At 36.7% G+C, this 23,542-nt stretch overlaps 1 protein-coding gene across 1 annotated transcript in view; it reads right to left on the bottom strand.

Annotated features, from left to right (window-relative positions):
• Window positions 1-9,624: 9,624 nt before the first annotated feature.
• Window positions 9,625-23,542, bottom strand: part of TMTC2 (transmembrane O-mannosyltransferase targeting cadherins 2) — a gene marked incomplete at both ends in the record, with an annotated part of 369,620 nt that continues 355,702 nt past the window's right edge. Inside the window, one exon of the mRNA XM_084254525.1 lies at window positions 9,625-9,804. Coding sequence (XP_084110651.1) covers window positions 9,625-9,804 — 180 coding nt within the window. The remainder of the gene's footprint in view (window positions 9,805-23,542) is intronic.

Here is a 23,542-nt window from a genome sequence, read left to right on the forward strand (position 1 = left end):
CAGAGGCCAGGTATTTTGTATTTCAAGATAAGCTGAAAACAAGGATTTTTTTTTTTTTAATTTTAAATATATGTGTGGAAGCTGAATTCAGTCTGTAGGCTGCCCTTTTTAAAGCTCTGTTTTAGGAAAACACCTTCATAATGTGTTTAAAACAGTAAAACAAGACTGGAAGAGTTTAGAGAAAAGGTGAGCATGGGAAATACATTGCCTAGAGGGGGTGAAGCCTGTGGAGATAGCCAACCAATGAGAAATTCCACTTGTCAGGGTGGTTAGAGGAATTTTAAAACAAGGGTTTTTAATATTCAGTTTGGAGTTATTTGATTAAAACCACTCTGCCACTCCAAACCTTTAAAGCTGGCCACACACAGAGGCCTGTGTGAGTGGTTTTGGGAAAATCAGAGAAAAGTGTGTCTTCTGGTGAATGGCAGAACAAAGGGAATTCAAAGTAAGAGAGAACAGCAGAAGGAGGGGCTCAGAGTCTCAGGATGTGAGAGGTGGGTATTCACCAAGCAGGGGAACACCCAAAGATCCCATAGAAAGTGGGATGAGCTGGCTGAGCTGATACCTGGATTGCAAAAGAAAATTTCAACAGGTAAATTTTAAATAGAAACAATTAGTATCAAGCCTTCAAGAGCAAATAAGACAGTTGGGTAAAAGTCTTTGAATAAATGCTAAGTTTGTGTGAGTTCATGCAGTCTTCCAGCTGAGGGATCTTCATCTTCCGCAACTCTCTCATCACTAGAGGTATAGTCGGAATCAGTCTCCAGTGTTGTGTGGAAGTTTTGCACACAGAAACACTCACAATCATATCTGATCCTCAGAGACTCAGGCGTAGGAAGGAAGGCAGGACTCTGCCAACTGTGCCTTTGCCCAACACTGCCCGCCCAGGGTCTACACTAAAGTCACAGAGCAGGGGAGAGGAGACATTTGTTCTGACTGATCTCGGGCAAGTCAAATGCTCATCCTGAGTTTCTGAATTCTCAACTGGAGATTGGATTTGAAAATAATTGTGTTTTCTTCTCTACTTGACCAAGTTGTTTTTTGAAAGCTAAATGTTAAAAAAAAAAAAATGAAGCTTTTGAAAACTATAAAGTATTCCACATTAAAAAAATGTAACAGGAACAAGATTTCCTTGAGAATGAAAGGATGAAATAATTAAAATTCTGTCCATTCAGATTTATATCTGTGAGGAGGGCCCCTCTGCCCTGAAATTTCAAGTAGCACATTGAACAGAGTTGCCATGACGAGATACAATGTCGCCTAGGAACCTAAGTCAAGAAAGGTAATGCAATCGGGGTGTTCCAGTTGTCACCTCAATTTTATGAGTGCTGAGTATGTTGTTTCCTGTATTTGAGAAGCGGTATTGTTTGATCATTTGACTAATGTCTCCAAGAAAAAATACGTTTAAAATTAAGATATTTAAAGGTCAATTTGGTAATTTCTCTTATCCTAAAAATGGAGACCTACAAATCATCCTATCTTCTGAGTGGTGTTTCTTTTTCTGAATAAGGACAGAAAAGTGCTCTATATAGAGGAGTGATTTGATGAATCACAGAAGCAGCTTGATTGTGACAGGCATAGGAGAGTGTGAAAAGAGCTGTGCCAGGGTGTTTATAACAATATCTTAAGAAATGTCTGCCCTCATCTCCTTCTGACTCTTGCTTGTCTGGATTTAAATCACTCACCCAAGGACAAAAGCTTTGATCTCACTTTATTTCCTCTGTTAATCAAAACATTTCAAATTGTCTCATTCCTCATAATGACTTCCTCTTCTGGAAGATCAAATGTACAGACAGTTAAGGTTAGTTGTGGACTTCCCAGACGTACAGTGCGTGTGCTATGGGATTGTGTGAGTGCATGCATGTGTGTCAGGGGTGTGGGTGTGTGCATGTGTATAACAGAGAGGTGAACAAGGTTGGTGAAAGAGAATCAAATAGATTAGGCAAAAATCATAAAGAATTGTTGTTGACATGCTATTCATAGTTTACAATTATTCTTTGGTCTACAAAGAGCTTTTCTCTAGCTAGTATTCTCCCAAAATCTTTAATTTAATACAGGACAGATTTGGGTAAAATAAAGGGAAAAAAAGCTAGCCAACTTTTTCAGGAAGGACCACATTCAACTAGGTTATGTCTAGTGGAATCTTACATACTGTACTCACTGTAATTACTAAATGAGCTTTGGATTACTGCTGAACCATGGCCAGAAAGGAAGTAACCAATCAGAGTCCGGGATGATAGGAATGGATATTAGGAAATGGTTTAATCTATCCTAATGCTTCCATGTGAAATCTAAGGAATGAATTATAAATTATTCCTAAAATGAAGATTTTATGTCTTACACCAGGTACCAAAATGGAATTTAGTGGACAGGACTTTCCATGCACGCAATTCACAAAGCACTCATAATCAAATCTTTCCCTACAAACTTTGTATCTGCTCTCAACTCCAACCAAAAGATGCTTTCACAAACTGTACTATGGTTGATACTGGGTTGTACGAAATATACCTAGAGCTCATACTTCAACATTTTCTCTGGTACACTGAATCTACTAGGTACATGTGAGTTTAGCTATATCATATAAGTGCCTCAAATGATAGATTTGTCAATTGTAAAAAGCAGAGGTCAAGTCCAATATTCCCTCTTGCTCTCTGATGGTGTTCTAAAGATTTCTACAAGCATTATTCTGTGGCAGCTATTAAGAAACAGCAGGAGATGCTTACTCATCTTTAGCATTACTCACTGAGCAATGTTTTGGAATACAAGCCCATACACTAATTTTCTCTTTAAACAGAAGTGGCAACAAAATAAGCAATAAAGTTCCTTTATAGAAAGAGTTGATTTTATATTTTACTTTGAAAAAAGAGATAGGCTTTGCTGGTATACCCACAACTTGTAAACATGGCAAATGGGAGTTAGATCCAATGGGATAAAGAAAACATAACATTAATTACTCTTCTGTATCACATAATGCAAAGTTATTCAAGTAAATTTTAATAGATTATGCAGTAACATCAAAATATTTGGTATGAGGGCAGAATTTTTAAAAAAAAAATGTACTTTGAATCATAATTCCAGTGAAGTTTCCCATATTGTCATCAGTATAAAGTACAAAGGCACATTAACAGGATAGTAGTCTATTGCAAAGGAAACAAAAATATCCAGACATTAAGCATAACAACAAATTTAAATTACACAAAAGGATCAAAATATTAAGACTTACTGAGATTATTAGTTGGAGCTAGGTAATTTAATAACTTGATATCTGCAGAATTAGAAGGCTAATTGTTACTATAGTCGATATAGCCATCACTAGCAACAAGAGATTAGAAAAAGGGCCCACTTAGAAATCAAAAGAATTAATTTATTTCCACTCCCCATTGCAACATATACTCTTCCCTTCTCCTTGTTCACCAATTCTGATTTTCTGATAATGAATGGCTTTTTATAGAATGTGAAATTGGAATCCAATGGAAAAAAGGCACTTTTAATTATTTTATGCTATTTTTAGTATTTTTGGAAATAAATGAAATTGTTTGATTTCTGTCTTAATACATTTTTTTAAAATCTTCATTGTAGACTCTAGCTGTTCAGTGATACCCCAAGAGAAAGTTCTCAGAGGAGTTGTTTCATTTTGAGTCTTCTGGGATATAAAGGAAAGAGACATGCTAGAAAATTATTGGAAAATTTTTTTCTGTAACACTTTAGCTATTGCTTGAAATAACAGAACTCTTTTCTCTCTCTGACTGGAGAATAGCTGACAACTTTGTCTTGAATGGGTGATATGCTTGTCAAATCCAAAGGAGGTTGGGAAAATATTAAATATATTTCAGGTCAGAATAGATAGCCAATTCCACTCGAGACTTCAAATTGGTTGAACATTTTTCCAGCCTCTCCTGTGATTGTATTATCCACTATTATTTATTATACCCCTCACCTCCAGCCAAAAACTACAGTGTTCCAATCTTGGCAGATTATTGTACATCCAAAAAGGACACAGTCTCATGGTCTAATCAAGTCCCACTCTCTACAAAGGAAATTTAATGATTACTAATGGCAATTAACAGTCAATTCTCCAAGTGTCTATCTTTTAATTTTCTGCCCTTTCTCCTTTTGGGAAACCTCTAGAAACTTTCCCTGAGCATCATTTTAGGTATTACATTAACTTCTCAGATTCCAGTAGATATTTTTAGTGACCTGACATCAAGTTGTCTTTTATACTTGAAACTTTCTCTTTTGCACCAACTATATTCTTACTAAATTATATCCCTCTACCCACTAAAGAGAAGTAAAGCTGACAAACAGCACAATGACATCAGAAAGCAGCTGTATGAATTTGGGGGAACTGTTTGGAAAAGCCTAAAAGAAAACTGTCAGAGAAATTTCAAGATAAGCAACTTCAAATTCCAGCAGTATTGGTGGGGGCAGGGGGAACATATCTCAAAATCTCAAATCTATGGAATAACAACAAAAACAAAAGGCCACTAAGTGGTGAAGAAGCAGATGGAATAAAAGTCAACTCAAAGGCTTCTCTGATTGCATCTGCAGGAAGATCATCCAAAATGACACAGTAAGAATGTTTTGGGGCCTCTCTGGAAGCCTAGAGGTTATGTCTCAGCAGTGTCACCACTACAGCCTGAGTTGATCCCCAGCCAAGGAGCTAACCCACATGGCCCGGCAGACCTCTATTGTCTGGCCCACTGCTTCCCTCAGCATTGTATTTCAGTAAATCTGCCTGTTCTGCTCCCCACTCTGTCTCAGGTGAATCCTCTCACCTCCTCTACCTCTGGCCAACACCCCAGTTCTTCTACACACACACACAAAAAATATATATTAAATATATATTATATATAAATAAAAAGAAAGTTCTGTGCTACACATATATCTTTCTCTACTGCAAAACTAAGCATAACACACCTAGCACAACTATACTGCCATTTCAGCTTGCTCTTTTCTTACAGTTTATGACAATTCCAATGGATAAGCCAAAATTTTTAGCAATACCCCTTCATTAAACTAAGCTGAGTTTAAAATAGTAGGAAGCAAATTCTGTGCTATTGAAAATGATAAAGTGAAAAAATATATTCCAAAGGTACAAATTGGAATGATCATAATTCTTAAAGTATCCACCGAAACCAGTTTCTTCCCTTGAAATAGAAAGAATACCAAAGATCTAGTTGCATATGGTATTAGAAATGCATAATATGTGAAATTATCAAGATGAAAATATCAAATGAATGGTGTCACTGAATCTTCGCTTTTTAGAAAGTGATCTTGGGAAATATCAAGTTGACCATCAGCAAATAATAGATGTAACTTTCATTCATTGTCTATTTTATGGTGTCCTCAACAAAATGTGCCAGTCTGGAGAAACAATGCAAAATAGGGACGCACGAATCCTACTTTCACCGGTTTCAGAGTATAGCACATCAATCCAAGTTAAAACTATACCATGTTAAAAATAGACTCAATTATGTAACTGCTTCATACAGCAAGACCTCTTAATAAATGACATTTCTATTGCTTATTATGTAACTGCCACTAACTAGTTTTGGGATTTCAGTTAAATCACTTAACGTGTGGGTTTTATGTTCCTTGGGCAGAAAGTAAATCAATTTAGTTACAAGCTCATTGGAGTCTGTTCTTGTTCTCACAATCAAAATTTTTTAAATGTTGTTTCATGAATTACCTCTTAGTCTGTTTAGTCTGCTATAACAAAATACCACAAAGGGGAGATTAAAAACAACAGAAATTTCTCACAGTTCAGGAGGCTAGAAGTCTGAGACAAGGTGCCAGCAGAGTCAGGAGAGGGCCTACTTCCAACTTGTTGACTTCTTGTATCCTCACAAGGTGGAAGGGCTGAGAGAGCTCTCTGGAGCTCTTCTATCAGGGCATTAATCCCAGTCAAGAGGGTCCCATCTCATGACCTAGTCAGTTTGCCAAGGTCCCACCACCTAATACTATTAATTAGGTTTTCAATATGCAGTGGGGAGCACATTCAGACCATAGCAAACTCCTTTAATCTTCATGATCATCTGCAATGAGAAAGGTAGAAGATTTGATTTGTAGACAATGGAACAGCTAGAGTACTGCCAGGGGATGGAAAACTTATCTCTAGACTCAACTTCAGTGCCTGAAGGCTCACATGATCCAGGACATGCAAGTAATAGAAGACATGGCATCAGGTCTGCTGCTTGCAAGCTTTGTGACCTTGAAGAAGTTATTTCATGCTCCTGAATACTGGGCTCCTTAACTATAAAGCTGGAATGTAGCCTCACATAGTCACAGGATGATTGGCATAGGATAAAATTCTTACAGCTAAATTTTATCCTATAAGAATTAAGCAATATATCACCCTGTTATTATATAACAACAATTTTTTTTAAAGATTTATTTATTTATACAAGCACTGGGTACAGTCAGAAGCACGGGAGGGTGAGACAATTCACCAGAGCCAGAGAAGGGAACAGAACAGGTAGAAGGACCGAAGTACACTGCTGAGGGGAGCAGGGGGCGGCAGGAGAGGTCTGTGTGCCATGTGGGGCCCTCGCCAGTGGCCGGGGATCGAACCGGCACTGCAGAGGCTGCAGGAACCTTTGCCGCCCAGCGCTCAACCGCTGCAACACCAAGGGAGGCCCTATAACAACAATTTTAACAAGACGATTGAATTCTCCTTCTGTCAGTAGGCACCTTGTCTGGGACTAAAGTTTTCCTTATAGCTGGCTCCTGAGAGTGCTGTGCCCACACTTGTCAGCAGAATAGGGTTGTCCTGTGACCCGAGCTAGAGAATCATGGTCTTCTAAATATGGCCATTTTTACCAAACAACCTATGAAGCAGGAAATTGACCTTGTGTGGAATACTTCCTCACACTTTTCCATAATGTAGCAATAAAACAAAACCAAACAAAAACGAAGTAACCTTCTCTGAAAATGGAGTCTCCTAGGAATCCTTTATTACTACCACTAATAACAACAATTAATGATTACTTATTGATTATACTTAGTCATGTGTCTTCATTTGAATTTCAATACCTATTTAAAAAAAAAACAAACTTTTCCCTAGTTTTAATAAAAGTCAACAAAGTATAAATATTGCAGAAGATATAAGAAAGGCTTGTACAACATATTTGTTATCAATGCTTTATTGTTGAAAACAAAGTTGAAATTCTCTGGCACATAAAACAATTATTTCTACAAAAGGAAAGCCTACAAATCTTGATAATTTATACAAATAACAGTTTCTCAAAAAATAAAATTTTAATTTAGTAAACTTGTCTTGTGCTCTATATTTTTAGCACTGTCTGCAATAATCCACCATAAATCCCTGAGCGGAGACATTTTTGACCATGTTCTAAAGACCCCCCCCAACCCTCCCACCGAGTTGGTCAGCTACTAAGCCCAGCCTTGTAGTGAAAGGTGTCAGGGACATTTAATTATTGGAGATCCATGCATTTTATGACACAGGCCCAATTATTAACGCTACTTGGGAACTGGCTCAACATGAAGTGCCTCTAGTGTGCAATCAGTGAATCTATTAAGAACCAAGTATTTGAAAGGAAGAACAATTAACAATGAGAAGACATTAAATGTTAAGACTAGTAGGTCATCATAGGTCAATAACTATTTAAATAAATAAAAATGTCAGACACTGAATTCATCTCTTTAACCTTATATTAAATCCCCCCTTTTTTTTCTTTTTGCAATTGCCAATGTACTAGAAGATGAGAAATATACTTTAACCCATGCTTTTGGTTTGACATAGGTTTGTGTTAAATATCAAATAGCATTCTGAAAACAGTGATTTGTTGTAATTTAACTTTTGGCCCTTCAATGAAATGTTTACCAAATAATATACATATTAGGAGAACCTTCTTATTAATACCATCAACAATCTCTTACTACATTTGTCCTCACAAAACACTAATGTCATAGAAACACTACTTTAAATTCTTTATGACACTGTATTCAGATATGCAGCAAAATGTATAAAATGCGGAGAAAATATGGTGTGATGTACTTGTACAACCATTTCCCTTTAATGGGGACACTAATCACATATATACACAGATTATCAAAGGAATGGAGAAAAAACTAATTTTCAATTGCAAAGAACTGGCTTAATGACTCAAGTTTTGCTTTGTGATTTTGTTATGGTAGGGTAATAAATAAATAAATATGCAGGGCACCATATAGTTGCTTTCTCTCTGAAGAAGTTGATAGTGGGCTGTTGTTTTACAAGGTTAGTTTTTAGTAGCAAAGTTCGACTATAAGTTAAAAACATTCAATAAATGTTTTTTTCCCTACTGCATTTATAGTCTTTTACTTGTAAAATGATCACTGAAGTGGTTACTAATAGGTAATGAAATAAATGCCAAAAATTTGCTAGTGAAAAATAGTTTTGAACTGTGGGAAGCTATTGGCAGAGGACTTTGACACACGCAGCCTAATGCTATACACTACTGCAGTTTAAAATAAGTCATGTTTAATATCCTTTGGGAAGAGCAAAATATGATAAAAATAATTCCTTAAAAATGTATCAATATTGCTGTTTAGGTACCTAATAGAAAGTGATTAGCATTTCATACCAACTCTTTCCAAAATGTGAAACCACTGGCAACCATCATTATATACTCCGTTACGCAGACTTGGTATTTTAACTAGTAAAATCTGGAAAACACAAAGCACCTTCCCTTTTATCTAACAGTTGCTGTTTAGGCATTGGAACTAGAACACTCTTATGCTTCCTTTTGATTTAATCCTCAAAATAACTGCATGGCATTAACCAGGAACAGTCATTTTTGACAGCAATCTCAAAAGCCTAAGAATACATACAATGAATTTTTCTATGCAGTTTGGGAAAAATTTGGTGACAATGAAATAAAAAAATGCCCTCTTGACACGTATAAGACTTCCTCAACCTTTCTTACAAGTGTGAAGTGTGGTTTGCTCTGTTCTCCATATCCTTTTCAAATGTGAAAAGTAAATGTTCACGAGTGAAGACTGTGGCGTCCAAATCATAAAACATTTATGTGCAGTCAGGAAACAACTATAGATTCAGACAGATCCTGACACAGCATTAAAAAAAAAAAAAGTTTTTCCAAGCTTCAGAAATTGATAAGCAGGCTGTCCCAAAGAGGGAAGACAGCAGCATCAGGACAACCGGCCATCTGGCTAGGATCCACACAACACTACTCATGTCCAATTAACACCTGACCTTAATAGCTACCCTGGCTGAACGGACACTCTGACTTCCTCTCACAGTGTTTAAGGAACAATGCAGTTCTAATTTAGCTTTCAAAAATGAACAAAATTTGTAACTCAGACTCCCCTCCCCCTCAACTGCCCCTTTAAGAATGCCAAAAGATCCTGTTTTAAGTGCTCTGGTTTACATTTCTATGGGTAACAATTACATCCTTTCAGGAAGTTTCCAAAGTTCCCCTTTTTGGTGTTAATGGCTGTGCCAACAGCAACTTTGATACTCCCAGAAGTGGCCTGTGACCTCAGTGACCTCTGCCTGGGTCTTGAAGTTCAACTAGCTCTTGTCCTATCAGTGCTGGGAAGTTCTGTTTGTTCATGAAGTCAGCTTTAAAACATGGAGAAGGATGAGGGCACTGCCCTCCTGTGTCAGGTCTTGGAAGTCTTTAAGCCTTGTTTTTCCATGATGTTCCACAGTTTGCGGAGATTAGATTGCGTGATGACGTCATCTGGCTTAAGCTGCAAAGCCCTCAAGTAGTTGGCCTCGGCCTTCTGGAGACGGCCATTGAGGTGCAGAATGGCTCCCAGGTTCATTAGAGCAGCCGGATACTGAAACCAGAGAGGAAGGAGAACAATTAAGAGGCCATTTCAAGTTTTTCTTCATGGAAGACAAAAATCTTCATCCACTTATGCAAATGATTCCCTTATGTCTGTAGGCATTTTATGGAAGCAATTTAGCCATTCATACAAGTAGACAAAGATAACTAGCAAGGAAAAAAAAAAGTTTTCCAACAGCTGCTGAGCACTTTGTACTTTAAAAAGAGCAGGAGGCTAGCGGAATAGTTTTCTTCTTTTAATGAGAAAGCACTGGTTACATGCAAAGATCTAGTAATCTAGTCAGACTGTAATTTTCTGAGGAAAAAAGTTGAAAGTGATACAATTTCAGAGGGGAAGAAATGAAATGTTTTCGACTTGGTGCCAAGAAATAAAAAATAAGTGGGAAAAATTGACAAACCTATGTGCACCACTTTGTTTCCTCCCCTTAGCAATATTCCAGGACATTTATGCAAATGTAGTAAGCAAAATATCTTGTAAAGTTTCACTGATGTTTTCAGGGTAAAAACTCTGAAACAAATTCAAATGCAACCACTAAAATCCTTTCCAAATCTAACCCACATAGTTTAATGACACAGTCCTTATTTCTAAGTCAAATATTTATTTCTTAAACTTCTAATGGTGAATATTTACCATAAATATAACATAGTAAAAACATATCAAAATTGATAAACAGAAAAATATAGCCTTTCTAAGAAAAATATACCCTTTATATTGCGATTATGCAGTTAAGTCATTTCTCAAAAGAATTTTCCACAATGTGTGATAACTGCAACATGAATATATAATGTAAAAAGCAAAGTTTATTAAAAAAGTATTAGTTATGTAGCACTAGTTTAATATAAGGGCTTCCATCCCCAAATTCTCAGGCATTAGTTAACATCAATTAAAGTCCTTTCCAAAAAAATACACACACACACACACACATATGTATTTAAGATATATTTTATTTATTTATGTATACAAGAGCTGGGGTACAGGCCAGAGATGGGGGAGGGATAAGTGGATTCACCAGAGACAGAGTGGGGAGCAAAACAGGCAGATTGAAATACACTGCTGAGGGGAGCAGTTGGTGAGACAGGAGAGGTCCGTTGCGCCACGTGGGTTAGCTACCTGGCTGGGGATCGAACTCATGCTGTAGTGGCTGCAGATCGCTTCATAGTGCTGAGACTTCACACCTCACGCAAGTAGGGAGGCCCAAAATACATATATATTTTGCTAACTATCTAGTAATAAAGGCTGTCCTGTTCTTGTATTATCTCAGCAATATTCTAGCTAACAGAGAGCAGCTAATATTTTGGCAGTTACATAAATGCATATTTCAAATATCAGATAAAACTAAAAGTGTTTATGCTAAGATTATTCTTTCATTTTACAGATGATGGTGTCACCTATTAATTCTCCTGGCAACTCTGTGAAACAGCCTGAAATAATTGATATTTTTATGACTTAGTATTTTTACAATGTCTGCATTTTTCAGCTGAGATCATGTGATGCCACTCTTCACTATAAAAGCAATTAATTCTGAACCCAAACAATGCTGGGGAGATGGATGAATAGCTCAGAATAAACTAACTAGGAAAAGATGATCAGATTTGGTATTTAGAAGATTGGATATGAATTTTTGCTCAAACACTGACCTAAGACATCTGTGCCTCAATTCTTTCAATTACAAGTAACTGAAATAACATCAATTTTTTTTGCATGTTATTAGAAAGAAAAAGCAAGAAAATAAATGTAGCACAGTATCTGATGTAGTAGTATACACTACAAATGTCAGGTCCACTTTTTCTTGTCTCATTTCGCTTGATGTCTAGGAGATGAATGTTTGTGAATTTTTTGTTGCTACATAGACTTTAAATTTTATTTCAATGGCTACATAATATGTCTCTGGATGCATATCAAAATCCCCTGAGTCCTCCACTCCTAGGCATTATTTTTCAACTTTTCTACATCCTTTTTTCTTTTCCAAAAATAAGGTTGCAAATACAAGCTATTCCTGACCTTCAAAAATCTTCTGGATGCGATGACTCTATACTTATCAAGAAAAATACAGATGGTCAATTTCTAATTTTAAACACCCATCCAAATAAACATAGCTTTAAATTACATGTGCAATGAATGGCTCCACATTGGCAACCTAAAATAACACTGCCTATTCTGTCTTCTTAAAAGACCTTTGTTAACATACCACCCATTATTATCTGGAGTTTCTTGATGTCTGGACACAATTTTGAATTATGTCTTCTTATAGAGCTTAGCACAACTATCAATAAACAGCTACTAAACTGATGACGAAGTGTGTTCACAGCCTGAATTACTAGAAATGCTAAGTAGATACCATGTTCAGACTTCTTGCTATCCTGAGTGGGAAGAGAGGAAATAGGGAGGAAGAACCATTGTTGGAGACCATTCCCTACTAACCAGAAACAAAAGACACCCAGAAATGGCGCTGAAAGAAACCAGATAGCTCAGTGGAATATACTTTGTTTTTTGAATTGCTTTATTATCAAATTGTAACTAACTATAACTGTAACACAAGAATTACTAAAAACAGGGCCTCCCTGGTGGCGCAGTGGTTGAGCGCTGGGTTGCAAAGCTGCCTGCAGCCTCTGCAGCGCCGGTTTGATCCTTGGCTGCTCCCCAGCCACTGGAAGAGGGTCTCACATGGCATGCAGACCTCTCCTGCCACCTGCTGCTCCCCTCAGCAGTGTACTTCGTTCCTTCTGCCTTCTCTGCTCCCTACTCTGGTGAATTCGCTTCTAACTGGACCCAGTGCTTATATAGATAAATAAATAAATGAAAAGAATTACTAAAAACACTCAGGTTATAATGTCATACTGCCTAGGTGCCAATGCTAGCTCCATGACAGAGATGGTACACTTGAACAAGCAGAGAGTGCTTGAGATCTCTGTTTTGTCTATAAATGGATGCTAACAATACTTGCGTAATAGGGTTGTTGTTGATATCATACAAGAAGACAAAATTACTGCCGTTTCCCCTCTATGCCATCATTTTAAAAACACAAAGCAGAATCTTCTTAACAGTTGCTTGAACAGCCACTAATTCAAATGTTGAGGATTTGTGAACTGGTTTTATCTTAATGAGTTTGCAGATTTTGTTAGATTAAACCTGTAAGATATGGATATGGAAATGGGTGGTGAAGAATACCAAACCATATAAATAAGCTTTATTAGTATTACTAATTGCAGCCTGAGTTTATTCTATCCTTGTAACAGTTTGATGTCACCTCCAAGACATCAAATAATGAAAACAAATTTATTATTATTCCAAGACACGAACAAGAAGTTAAATCTGCTATGAAAATGAGTTTTGAATGCTAGTTATTATGGTGTTTTTGGAATAACTTTAATTTTGCATTATCCACACTAGCATATTATAAAAAAATAACCAAAAATTGAGATTATAAAGCTAATGTGGGATAACATCACATGGATGTTCCCTCACATATTCATATGGTATTCGTAAAGAGTAAAAGTCTAAACTAAAAACATGAATATTTAAAAACAGTATTTTTAAGGAGCTATAGATTTCTATATCTAGATGTAACATTTGCTTTGGATGTGCCTATTTTAAGGAAGTTTATTTTAAAACTTACAAATATATGTTATATCATGTTAAAACATCACTAGAGCTTCTTATTTGACTGAATAGAAACTGATGAAATTTACATACTGGTATGTTCAAATGTGACATAATAATATCAGTGCCTTAGGTAAAAGATTTAAAAATGTCAACAGTTATTTTGATATAAACAATTTCATGTGTTTGTTAAACTTCCGTGACTAAAACTAGATACAGACATTTTCCTATCTAGTTATTTTCTCTCTTCAAACACAAGGGCTTTATCTTTTAAATCTACATGTCTCCTCGCCATAGCAATGACTGAGAGTAACTTATAGATGCTCATTGGATTGAAGTCTTCAGGTCTCTTCCAGTCTTGCTACACAAAATTTTGCTACAAAAAATAATTTCCTGGTATTGGTATGCTCACTAAAAAGTTAGAGGCACTGGTTCTGGAGGTCATTTCCAAATCCTAGATTATGTAATTTTACAACTTCTTTGGGACAAAGTTTCTTAAAAGAGGATAAACTTTCCTACAGAACATGAAGTAGAATTTTTCTCCTGACTGAGTAATTATTTAAGTAGATAAATGTTCTTTTTTTTTTAAAGATTTATTTATTTATTTATACACGCACTGGGTACAGTCAGAAGCATGGGAGGGTGAGAGAATTTATCAGAGCCAGAGTGGGGTACAGAACAGGCAGACCGACGAAATACACTGCTGAGAGCAGCAGCAGGCGCGGCAAGACAGGTCTGCCGTGCCATGTGGGACCCTCATCGGTAGCCATGGATGGAAACTGCGTTGCAGAGGCTGCAGGCAGCTTCGCAGCCCAGCACTCAACAGCTGTGCCACCAGGGAAGGCCCTAAGTAGGTAAATGTTCTAATGAAACTTATTAAAGAAGCAAAAATGACTACATGACATTAGATAGGAGAGGGAGTAAAAAGCCTTTTCGTAACCAAATTAGAGGACACAAGGCTTTCTACAGAGACATCAAGATTATCTGGCTATATAACTGAAAGGCAAGAAGTCCAGGTGACTGTCTGTCTGTCTGAGTACACATGCTGTCATTGCTCTCTGCCAGCTCTGATTCATGGCCTAGGGAACAGAAACACGACCACAACTGCTGTGTCTTCCCTCACACACATCCTCTTTTATTAAAGACAGCTGATGAAATTTTCAGCACACTAACAAAGGCAGACAGCAGCTTGTAACTCAGAAACATGGGACTTGTGCTAAGTACAACAAATGACACCGCCTCCTACTTCACAGACTAGAAAGAGGAACCACATCTTTCTTGTTTCCTTGAAGAGGACAGATGCTTTACATCAAAGGGGCTGTCTGGCAGCCATACTGAGGCAACAAATGATGTCTTTTTCCAAGTCTCTAGGGAATTACGTTTTTTATTGTTACTTGACTGTGGTCTTGGTCTTATTTCTCCAACACTGGAAAAAATAAGCAAAATAAAGTAATAGATGTCTACTGGGTCGGGTAGAACAAGGCAAGATTATGGAGGTCTGAGTCTAGTCTAACACCTTGAGGATCCCAAGGATCCCTGCTCAGGTAACAGGGTATCCTGAACACACAGGATGGGAAGACAAAGTCATTTTCCTGGTCTTTGTCTATTATGTATACATAGAAAGAGGTATCTATAGAAGAATAGTAAGACTTAGGGGACTTAGGTCTGGGAATTCATGTTTCTATTGGGAATAGAACTGAAATGTGGAACTTTAAACAGAGGACAGGTGAAGGGCAAAACTAGAAAAAGGAAAAGAAAGATTTGTTTGAAATGCTCTGATTAAGCAGGAATTGGAAATCCACACAGTAATTGAGCTCTTTTATCTCATTAGTTCCTATGACCACATTCCTTTTATGGCGGTAAATCACTAGGCAAGAGAAACTATGAAAAAGAAGAGCTAATAAACCCATATTTCTAATTATTAAATATATTTCCATTCATAGCATCTAATATATTTCCATTCATATTATCTATGTTGCTAAAATTGCCCATATAGTTGTATATTTCACTGTGGTATGAACCAAAAAACTTTTAAGGAAGAATTTTTAAAGTTAGTCTTAGCCCGTTATTATTCAATTAATGTATTACACATTTTAGGGATATTTTCAAGATAACCTCCTTAATTTCTCTTCTAAATTTGCACCTTAAATGAGTTTGCAAAATTTGAAGTTTTTAATGCTTTCTCACTCTTTTTAAAGTAACCACCAAATAACTTAATGAAGGCTGCATAGTGCCATTGAACTGTATTCAGTTGAAATTGCTTATCCAATTGAATTTACTGGACCAGTAAAACTATACTATGATGCTTTAAAATTAATGACATAAATTGAGAAACATATTAGTGAAAAAGAGCACTTATGTACAAGTTTAAGGAATCTCTTTTTATTTGTTTATGCACTGTGCATGGTAGATACCTAATAAGTAATTACTAAATTAAAGTTTTTAAGATTACCTACTAGGCTTGAGGAAAAAAGTATAACATGGATTGAGAGAAGTTAGATATTTTATTTTCCTCACTTCCAATGTTATTCTTCCTACTTTATCCCAATGTCATACTTAAAGATCTCATGCCAAGTTAGAAACCTGACTAAATTATCCTTGATTCTTTGCCTTCCCCTATAGATACACAAATACACAGATCTAATTGTTAAGTCCTGGCAACTTTATCCACAATTTCATTTTATTTTATTTCATTTATTTATTTTTTAAAAGATTTATTTATTTATACAAGCACTGGGTACAGTCAGAAGCACGGGAGGGTGAGAGAATTCACCAGAGCCAGAGCAGGGAGCGGAGCAGGCAGAAGGACCGAAGTACACTGCTGAGGGGAGCAGCGGGCGGCAGGAGAGGTCTGCGCGCCATGTGGGACCCTCCTCTGGTGGCCGGGGAGCAGCCGGGGATCGAACCAGCGCTGCAGAGGCTGCGGGCAGCTTCGCAACCCAGCGTTCAACCACTTCGCCACTGGGGAGGCCCCACAATTTCATTTTAAATCTTTTTTCTAATTATACCCACTCCCTGTCTACCAACTAGACTTTATCATCTTAATCATCCAATCATCTTTTCTTGGATTATTTAAATGAAATTAGTTTGACAGAAAAGAATAAATGGATATCTTGAACAGATCAATGGGTGATAGATTAAATGAATGAAGAAATAAAAGTAAAGTCACACGCAGGGTTTTTCTTTATTATAAATATTTTGGGGATATGAAAATTTCTGATAATATAGAGGCAATTTTTTTCTAAAGGTTTATTTCATTCTATACAAGAGCTGGGAGCAGAACAGGCAGATGACTGAAAACACTGCTAAGGGGAGCAGCGGGTGAGACAGGAGAGATCTGCCACGCCATGTGTGTATTTCCTTGGCTGGCCAGGAATTGAACCCATGCTGCAGAGGCTGTGAACAGCTTCACAGCACGCGCTCAACCTGTTCTATCACTGGGGAGGCCCAATTTCTGATAATATAATAAACATTATGTAACTTTCCAACAAATACAACTTTATAAAGACAATCAAAGCTGTCAAATATCCATCAATGTCCAATTGCTGAACTTATCCATCCTCCCAAGAAAATCACTATCCTTAAGTTAGTACTTATTATTCCAATAATTACCATTTCCTTTATCCATTCCATTATTATATTATTCACATGTATAATAAATGATAATATAATACCAAAAGCTTTGATTTTATAAATTTGTCATCAACCATTTTGCATGCTAGTCCAACAAATACACATCTGGAACCTGGAAATATCTGCTCATGATTTTGCTTTTCAGATTTATCCACATCAATACACACACACGCACGCATACACAATTTAATTATTTCACACCAAATACTACCCATTCTCTTAAGGATAGACACACAGATTTAAAGAGAGCTGCCATCAATATTCATATTGCTTCCTTTTTAGGAGTAAAACTGCCCGTTCAAAGGAATGCTAAAAAATTGCTCTTCAATGTGACTGTATCAGAATATATCAGCATTAACCACAGAACAGGGTTCCTTTATCCTGCACCCATAGTTAACTTGGTATTGTCTGTCTTTGGGATAGTTTTTGGTTTCCAAATTTAAACCTCACAAAAAATTCTAATAGAAAGTTTATCAAAATTCCTGGAATTCTGGGCCTACCTGGTAGCCCATGGGTTGAGTGCCCCACTGTGAAGCTGTCTGCAGCCTCTGCAGCGTGGGTTTGATCCCGGACAGCCAGGGAGAAACCCACATGGTGCAGCAGACCTGTCCTGTCTTGCCTGCTGCTCCCCTCAGCAGTCTATTTCATCAGTCTGCCTATTCTGTTCCCTGCTGTGTCTCTGGTGAATCCTCTCACCCTCCCGCACCTCTGACCTGTACCCCAGTTCTTGTATAAATAAATCAATCTTTAAAAAAAAATCCTGGAAGTTTGAGTTTTTAATCTCTGACCTATTGATGAAAAAGGTTTGGGTTGCTGAATCATCCCATAAATTAGAACTTTGCCTTTTGACCACAGATCAGGAACATGATATTTACTTTGTAATTTGCTTCTATTTGAGGGGAATTTTCCTACCATGCCTCCATGCTTTTATGAACCATGAATTGTTATAAAATTGTATTTTCTTTTTCCTGAGTACTCATGAGATTACTAACTTTTCCACACATTGTGTTTTAATATTTTCTCTTCTATGATTCACCTATTCTTAACATTTGAACAGAATAAGGTATGTAAGGACTGTCTCCTACATGCTAATATTGTAGAGGTAAGGAAACAAAGCTCCCACTACCTTAAGACACCCTTAAATTGGTGTTTTCCTGGTCAGAATCATTTCCCAAGACCAACAACCACTGTTTCTAAAAAGAAAAATCTGTCATACACAAAGGTTCACTTTTAAGGTGGGTGAAAGGATGACCATAGAAATCTGTGGCTAGAGGATGTGCTCTGGAGAGGGGCAACAGGACTTATATGAAAGTCTGAGTTGGGCCTCCCCGGTTGTGTGCAGTGCTGTGAAGGTTGTGCGCTCTGCATTGCAGGTTTGATCCTTGGCTGGCTGCGGAGATACCCACATGGGGCGGCAGACCTCTCCTGTCTTGCCCGCTGCTCTCCTCAGCAGTGTATTTCAGCCAGTCTGCCTGTTCTGTTTCCTGCTCTGTCTCTAGTGAATCCTCTCAACCTCCCGCACATCTGGCCTGTACTCCAGTTCTTGTATAAATAAATCTTAAAAAAAGAAAAAAAAGTCTCAGAGTCAGTCTGGGATCTGGGATGAACACGAATGATGCAGGAAGGCATATCCTAGCTAGCCAGTATGCAAGGCAGACTTTTATTATGGACTGTATTCTGGTTTTCTTGCATTCATCTTAGTTTTTTTGTTTCTCCCTCAGGGACAAGAAAATTTAAGATGGACAATCTATTTCCTATTAGATCTCTCTTTACCTCCCTCCATTTCTACTAGCATTACCGACTATGGCAATCTCAGCTCATTCCTAAATTTTATCAGCCTCTTACTGTTCTCCCCACCATTAATTTCATCTTACTAAAATCTGTCTTTCATCTGACCACTTACCTTTCTTAGACACAAATGGTTTTAGAGGGCCACCTGTGCCTAGAGAAAAGACTCCAGACTCTTCAGCCCAAATTAAGGGACCCTTTACAACCTGGCATCCAAAATAAACGCTCAATATATATTTGCCTGATACAAGTGAAACTTCTATTTCTGCCATGTGCTATTTGAAGTACTCATTTTGTATCATACTGTTCCTCTGACAGAGTCCTTTTTCCATTCTCTTTTCAACAAACTTCTGCTCATTTTTAAGGAGACTATAACAATCTCTTATTCATAGCTTATTTCTCCATGTTCCCCTGGAAGTATCTACATACATTAATTGTAACACTTACCACAAAGAATCATAGCCATTTGTTACAAGAGTCTGCCTTCTTTGCTGGAGGGTGAGACAGTGAATTTATTTTAACTGTCTCTATAGTTCTAGTACCAGACTCTGGCATATGAAAGAAATTCTCAATGAATGCTTGCTGAACAAAGCGAAATTTATATGCTCTAGCAGGAAGACATGACCTAGTAAAGGTAAATTACAGCGCAATCTCATTATAATTTAACAAACATTTATTAAGCACCTACTATTTATCAAATTCACTGCCAGATACTTCAGGTAAACACTATATATGTATTTCCCTATATATCTTTATCAACATATATGTCTATTTATGTACCTAGTCTGTATGAGACTTTAGCTAAATTAAATGGACACTTAGTATTCACCAGAAACTACTAGGAGGTATATATTCATTATCCCTTCTATGCCCCTCCAATCTTTGAAATAGGTGGAACTGCTATCCGTGCATTGTTCTAAGCACTACAGAGGATTGTGCAGATGAAGTATTCACTGCCTTTAAGGAGTTCATAGTCCAGTGACTGAATACAAATTCTTCTGCTCCAAAGAAGAATGATAAGGGAAATACTACAGCTGAGCTGTTGGGGAGAGAGGCTATTACTTCTACATGACTATTATGTTTATATAATATGTATGAGGCTATTAGACAAGATGGATTATCAGGTTGCTTCAAGTTTTTTATTCTTTCAAAATGATAATGGTATACAAACCTCTGAAATTGGTAGGCTATATAAAAATACATTACTTTTAGAAGTTTTTTTAGCAAATGGCTGAGAATAAAGCCAACAGTAGCAAAAAAAAATTCTGGAAAAGTCTGAATTTCAATTAGTTTGGAGACTAAGATGCCAACAATGATATCCATGTTAACCCTTCTGAAATCAAATCAAAAATGGGGAAAACATTGTTAAAAAATATGAAATGTTAATGGAATAACAGCAAGGAACTTCAAAAAATTCTATGATGAAACAAAAACTCACATGAAATACAACACTCCCAATTTAGAAATGATAGTTCTTTGTACCCATATTTAGCCTACAGTCATATTCTGAATAAAGCATCCCTGTAAAATGATTTACCAAATGGTATGTATGGCAAGGGAAAACAACACAAGACATCTAGAAATGGCAACGCAAATTCTGACAGATAATAGAAATGATTAATTTGATTCTTGATTTCAATGCAGCATTTGTGTTTTTAAGATAGCTTTGAATAAAACAAAACAGATATAGGTGACAAGCAAGACACAATGCTGTATTAAGGGGGTAGTTTCAATTCACCAGTCACATATTTTATCTTGTCTATTCAATCTTTTTTCTCCTACATCTGTCCCATCCCAGCGGGTGTTACAAAAATGCTCATTTAGCTTTTATGATGGGTGTGATTGCCACAATGTGGAGAGCTATTCACTTATATGGCAATCAAAATGCCAACATCTGTGGTTTGAAGGGATAGCAAGCAATACTTGTAATAGAGTTATTCCAAAGGTGGTGGCTATTTCTAACAGATTTTAAAGTGTATCTACTAAATTAAGAAGCTATTTTTCACTGAAGATGATCTCACTTCAAAGATTGCTATTCTTGATGTCCATTTCCTCACAGGAATAGCTCTTATGTGATCCAAATGGAAAACCTAGACCTCTGACCATGTAAATTTCACAAAGCTTTGGGAAAATGTAACCAGTACAATGTCTATGTTGATTTTCAATTAGCATGTAGTTCATTTGAACTAAAACTATTGCATAAAAGTGCTACATAAATGAAAAAAAAATAAAATGAAGTACATGCAGTTTAGAAAAAGAATGAAAATAAATATAATTTATTGAAGGTTAAAGACATTGAAGAAATTTAGAAAAGAATCCACAAAACAGAGAAACATCATCTTTATCTCCAAAACACCTAGAGCTGTCTGTCCTTACTAATCTAGAAAGCTGCTACAAAAATGCAGATCATCTTCCCCTTCTTTGAACCAAATTCTTTGCATGTTTCTAGTCCAAATATGATTTAAGCAACATAATCCACTAGATACTTTATTCTTTTCTTTTTAGCATGGAGAGGGAGGCACATGTGCATCCTTTCTCAATCATAATCGTATTACAAGAAGGATTTCCAGCTGTACAGGACAACCAAGCGTGTATGTGTGAAGCGTGAGTCTGAATACATCTAATAAAATGAATGCTCATTCCAAGGGACTGAAACACAGAGATTGGAATAATCATATGTTATTAAAATCTATTTTAGAGAAATCTCACGGGAAGTTGAGATCTGGGCTTATATTATTTAAGAATTGAATTGTTAGGAAAGATAAAAGCGGGAGTCAATTTCAGGTGGGATCTGGCATTTTTGCTGTGCAAATTTCCCACCTGATTTAAAAATAAAAATACAGCACAGAGGTATAGACATCTTATATGAACAATCAAGGCTCTATGGGAGTAGACTCAATAGATGCCACAATGACCAAATCAGGAAACTTAAGCCCATGATATAATTTCTTTAATTGATTTCTACATTGGCCAATAAATAGCTTAGATCAGATGGATATCAACTGAGAGATAGTAGTTTGCATACTGTGTGTGGGAAGACAGACTTTTTTCCTAAATAAGACTTATTGAAAATACTTTTTTTTAAATTATGGAAATGAATATGCCAGAGACCTCAAAATAGTGAATTAAAATGAAATTTTGGCTAGTCACACATACCCTAAAAATGGATAAGAAAATTATTTTTCTATCATAAAGCAGATGGGGATGATGATATGAATAAGCAGGATTAATGTAAGGGTAGCCATGTCATCCAGAGCAAGCACTTATCAACATGAAAATAGAAGACACTAACTAACCACGCTCAGAATGTGTATGAAGAAACGCATCCCAGTGAAAGAAATCACTACAGAGCTCATGCATGCAGAAAGTGGAAAATTTTGTGAGTGCTCTGAGTTAGGACAACCAGATCAAACAAAATGAGAAGGAGGAAAGCAATTCCTTCAGAAACCATAAATCTTTCCAGGGGCTAAAAATAAAACGTAAACACACCATCTGACGCATGGCATTCTATTTGCACTTTTATAGGGCCAAGACTTTGTTGATACGTGCTTGGAAAAATAATGATGGAAGGTCTTCGCACATCATTTCAAATAATATTCCATCAAGACACACCAATAAAGGTGAAGCCATGCTTTACTCTAAGCCATTACACTTGCCAAAGTGTCACATCTGCTGAAAATGTAAAAATAAATATGGCTTGGGTATATCTAAACTCACAGCAAATCCAGGGAGGTCTGTGCTAGAACTTCTATCACTCACATAGCATAAACTCACATAGCATCCTCAAGACCTTTTACATTCCATGCACGTTTTATTCTTGAAATGTGCACATCTAAAATGTCACATTCAGATTGTATGAATTATCTCCTAAGTTAAAATGTGTATAGTCAGCATATTTTTATATCTATGAAAAGATTTTAAACACAGGTTTCATGACATTTTTCTTTAAATTGTATAGAATACAGAGATTTTGTATTTCCTTTACCTAGTCTACCAATATCTTATCGCTTCTCTGAGCAAGTTTATTTTATTTAAGATTCATTTTATTTATTTATGCAGACAAGAACTGGGGTGCAGGCAGGAGGTACAGGGTGGGGGGTGAAAGGACTCACCAGAGACAGTAGGGAACAGAATAGGCAGACTGACTGAAAAACACTGCTGAGGGGAGCAGCAGGCTAGACAGGAGAGTTCTGCAGTGCCATGGGGGTCAGCTCCCTGTCTGGGGATCTATCTTGTGCTGCAGTGGCTGCCAATAGTTTCATAGTGTAAAACTTAACCCCTTGTGCCACTAGAGAGGCCCTGAGCAAGTTTATTTTTAAAAATATTAACACGCTGTTTACTGCCTCTCTTCCTTGGCCTACTCCTGTTAACATAAAATAAAGAAGCAAGTAAGCAAATAACAAGCAAGCCTCAAATGTAGTTATTGGATACTTATTCACCCATACCCCCAAATAAACACCCGACAGAGACTTGAAAAGGAAGGTAGAACAAAACTAATTATTTTGGACCTAATGATTAATCCTCACATGCCAATTCTGATTTCTTTTAGACTCATCTTCAATACTGAGTTAAGGAACCATAATGATTGTGTGATACTTGTCAAATATGTCTATGAAATCACAAGCAATACATTTTCACTTTCTCAAAAATCTTAACTTTGTATTGGCAATGCAACAAGTGAACAGTAATACTCTGATACTTGTTTACA

Source organism: Talpa europaea (assembly GCF_964194135.1).
Source record: "Talpa europaea genome assembly, chromosome: 15".
NCBI lineage: Eukaryota > Metazoa > Chordata > Mammalia > Eulipotyphla > Talpidae > Talpa > Talpa europaea.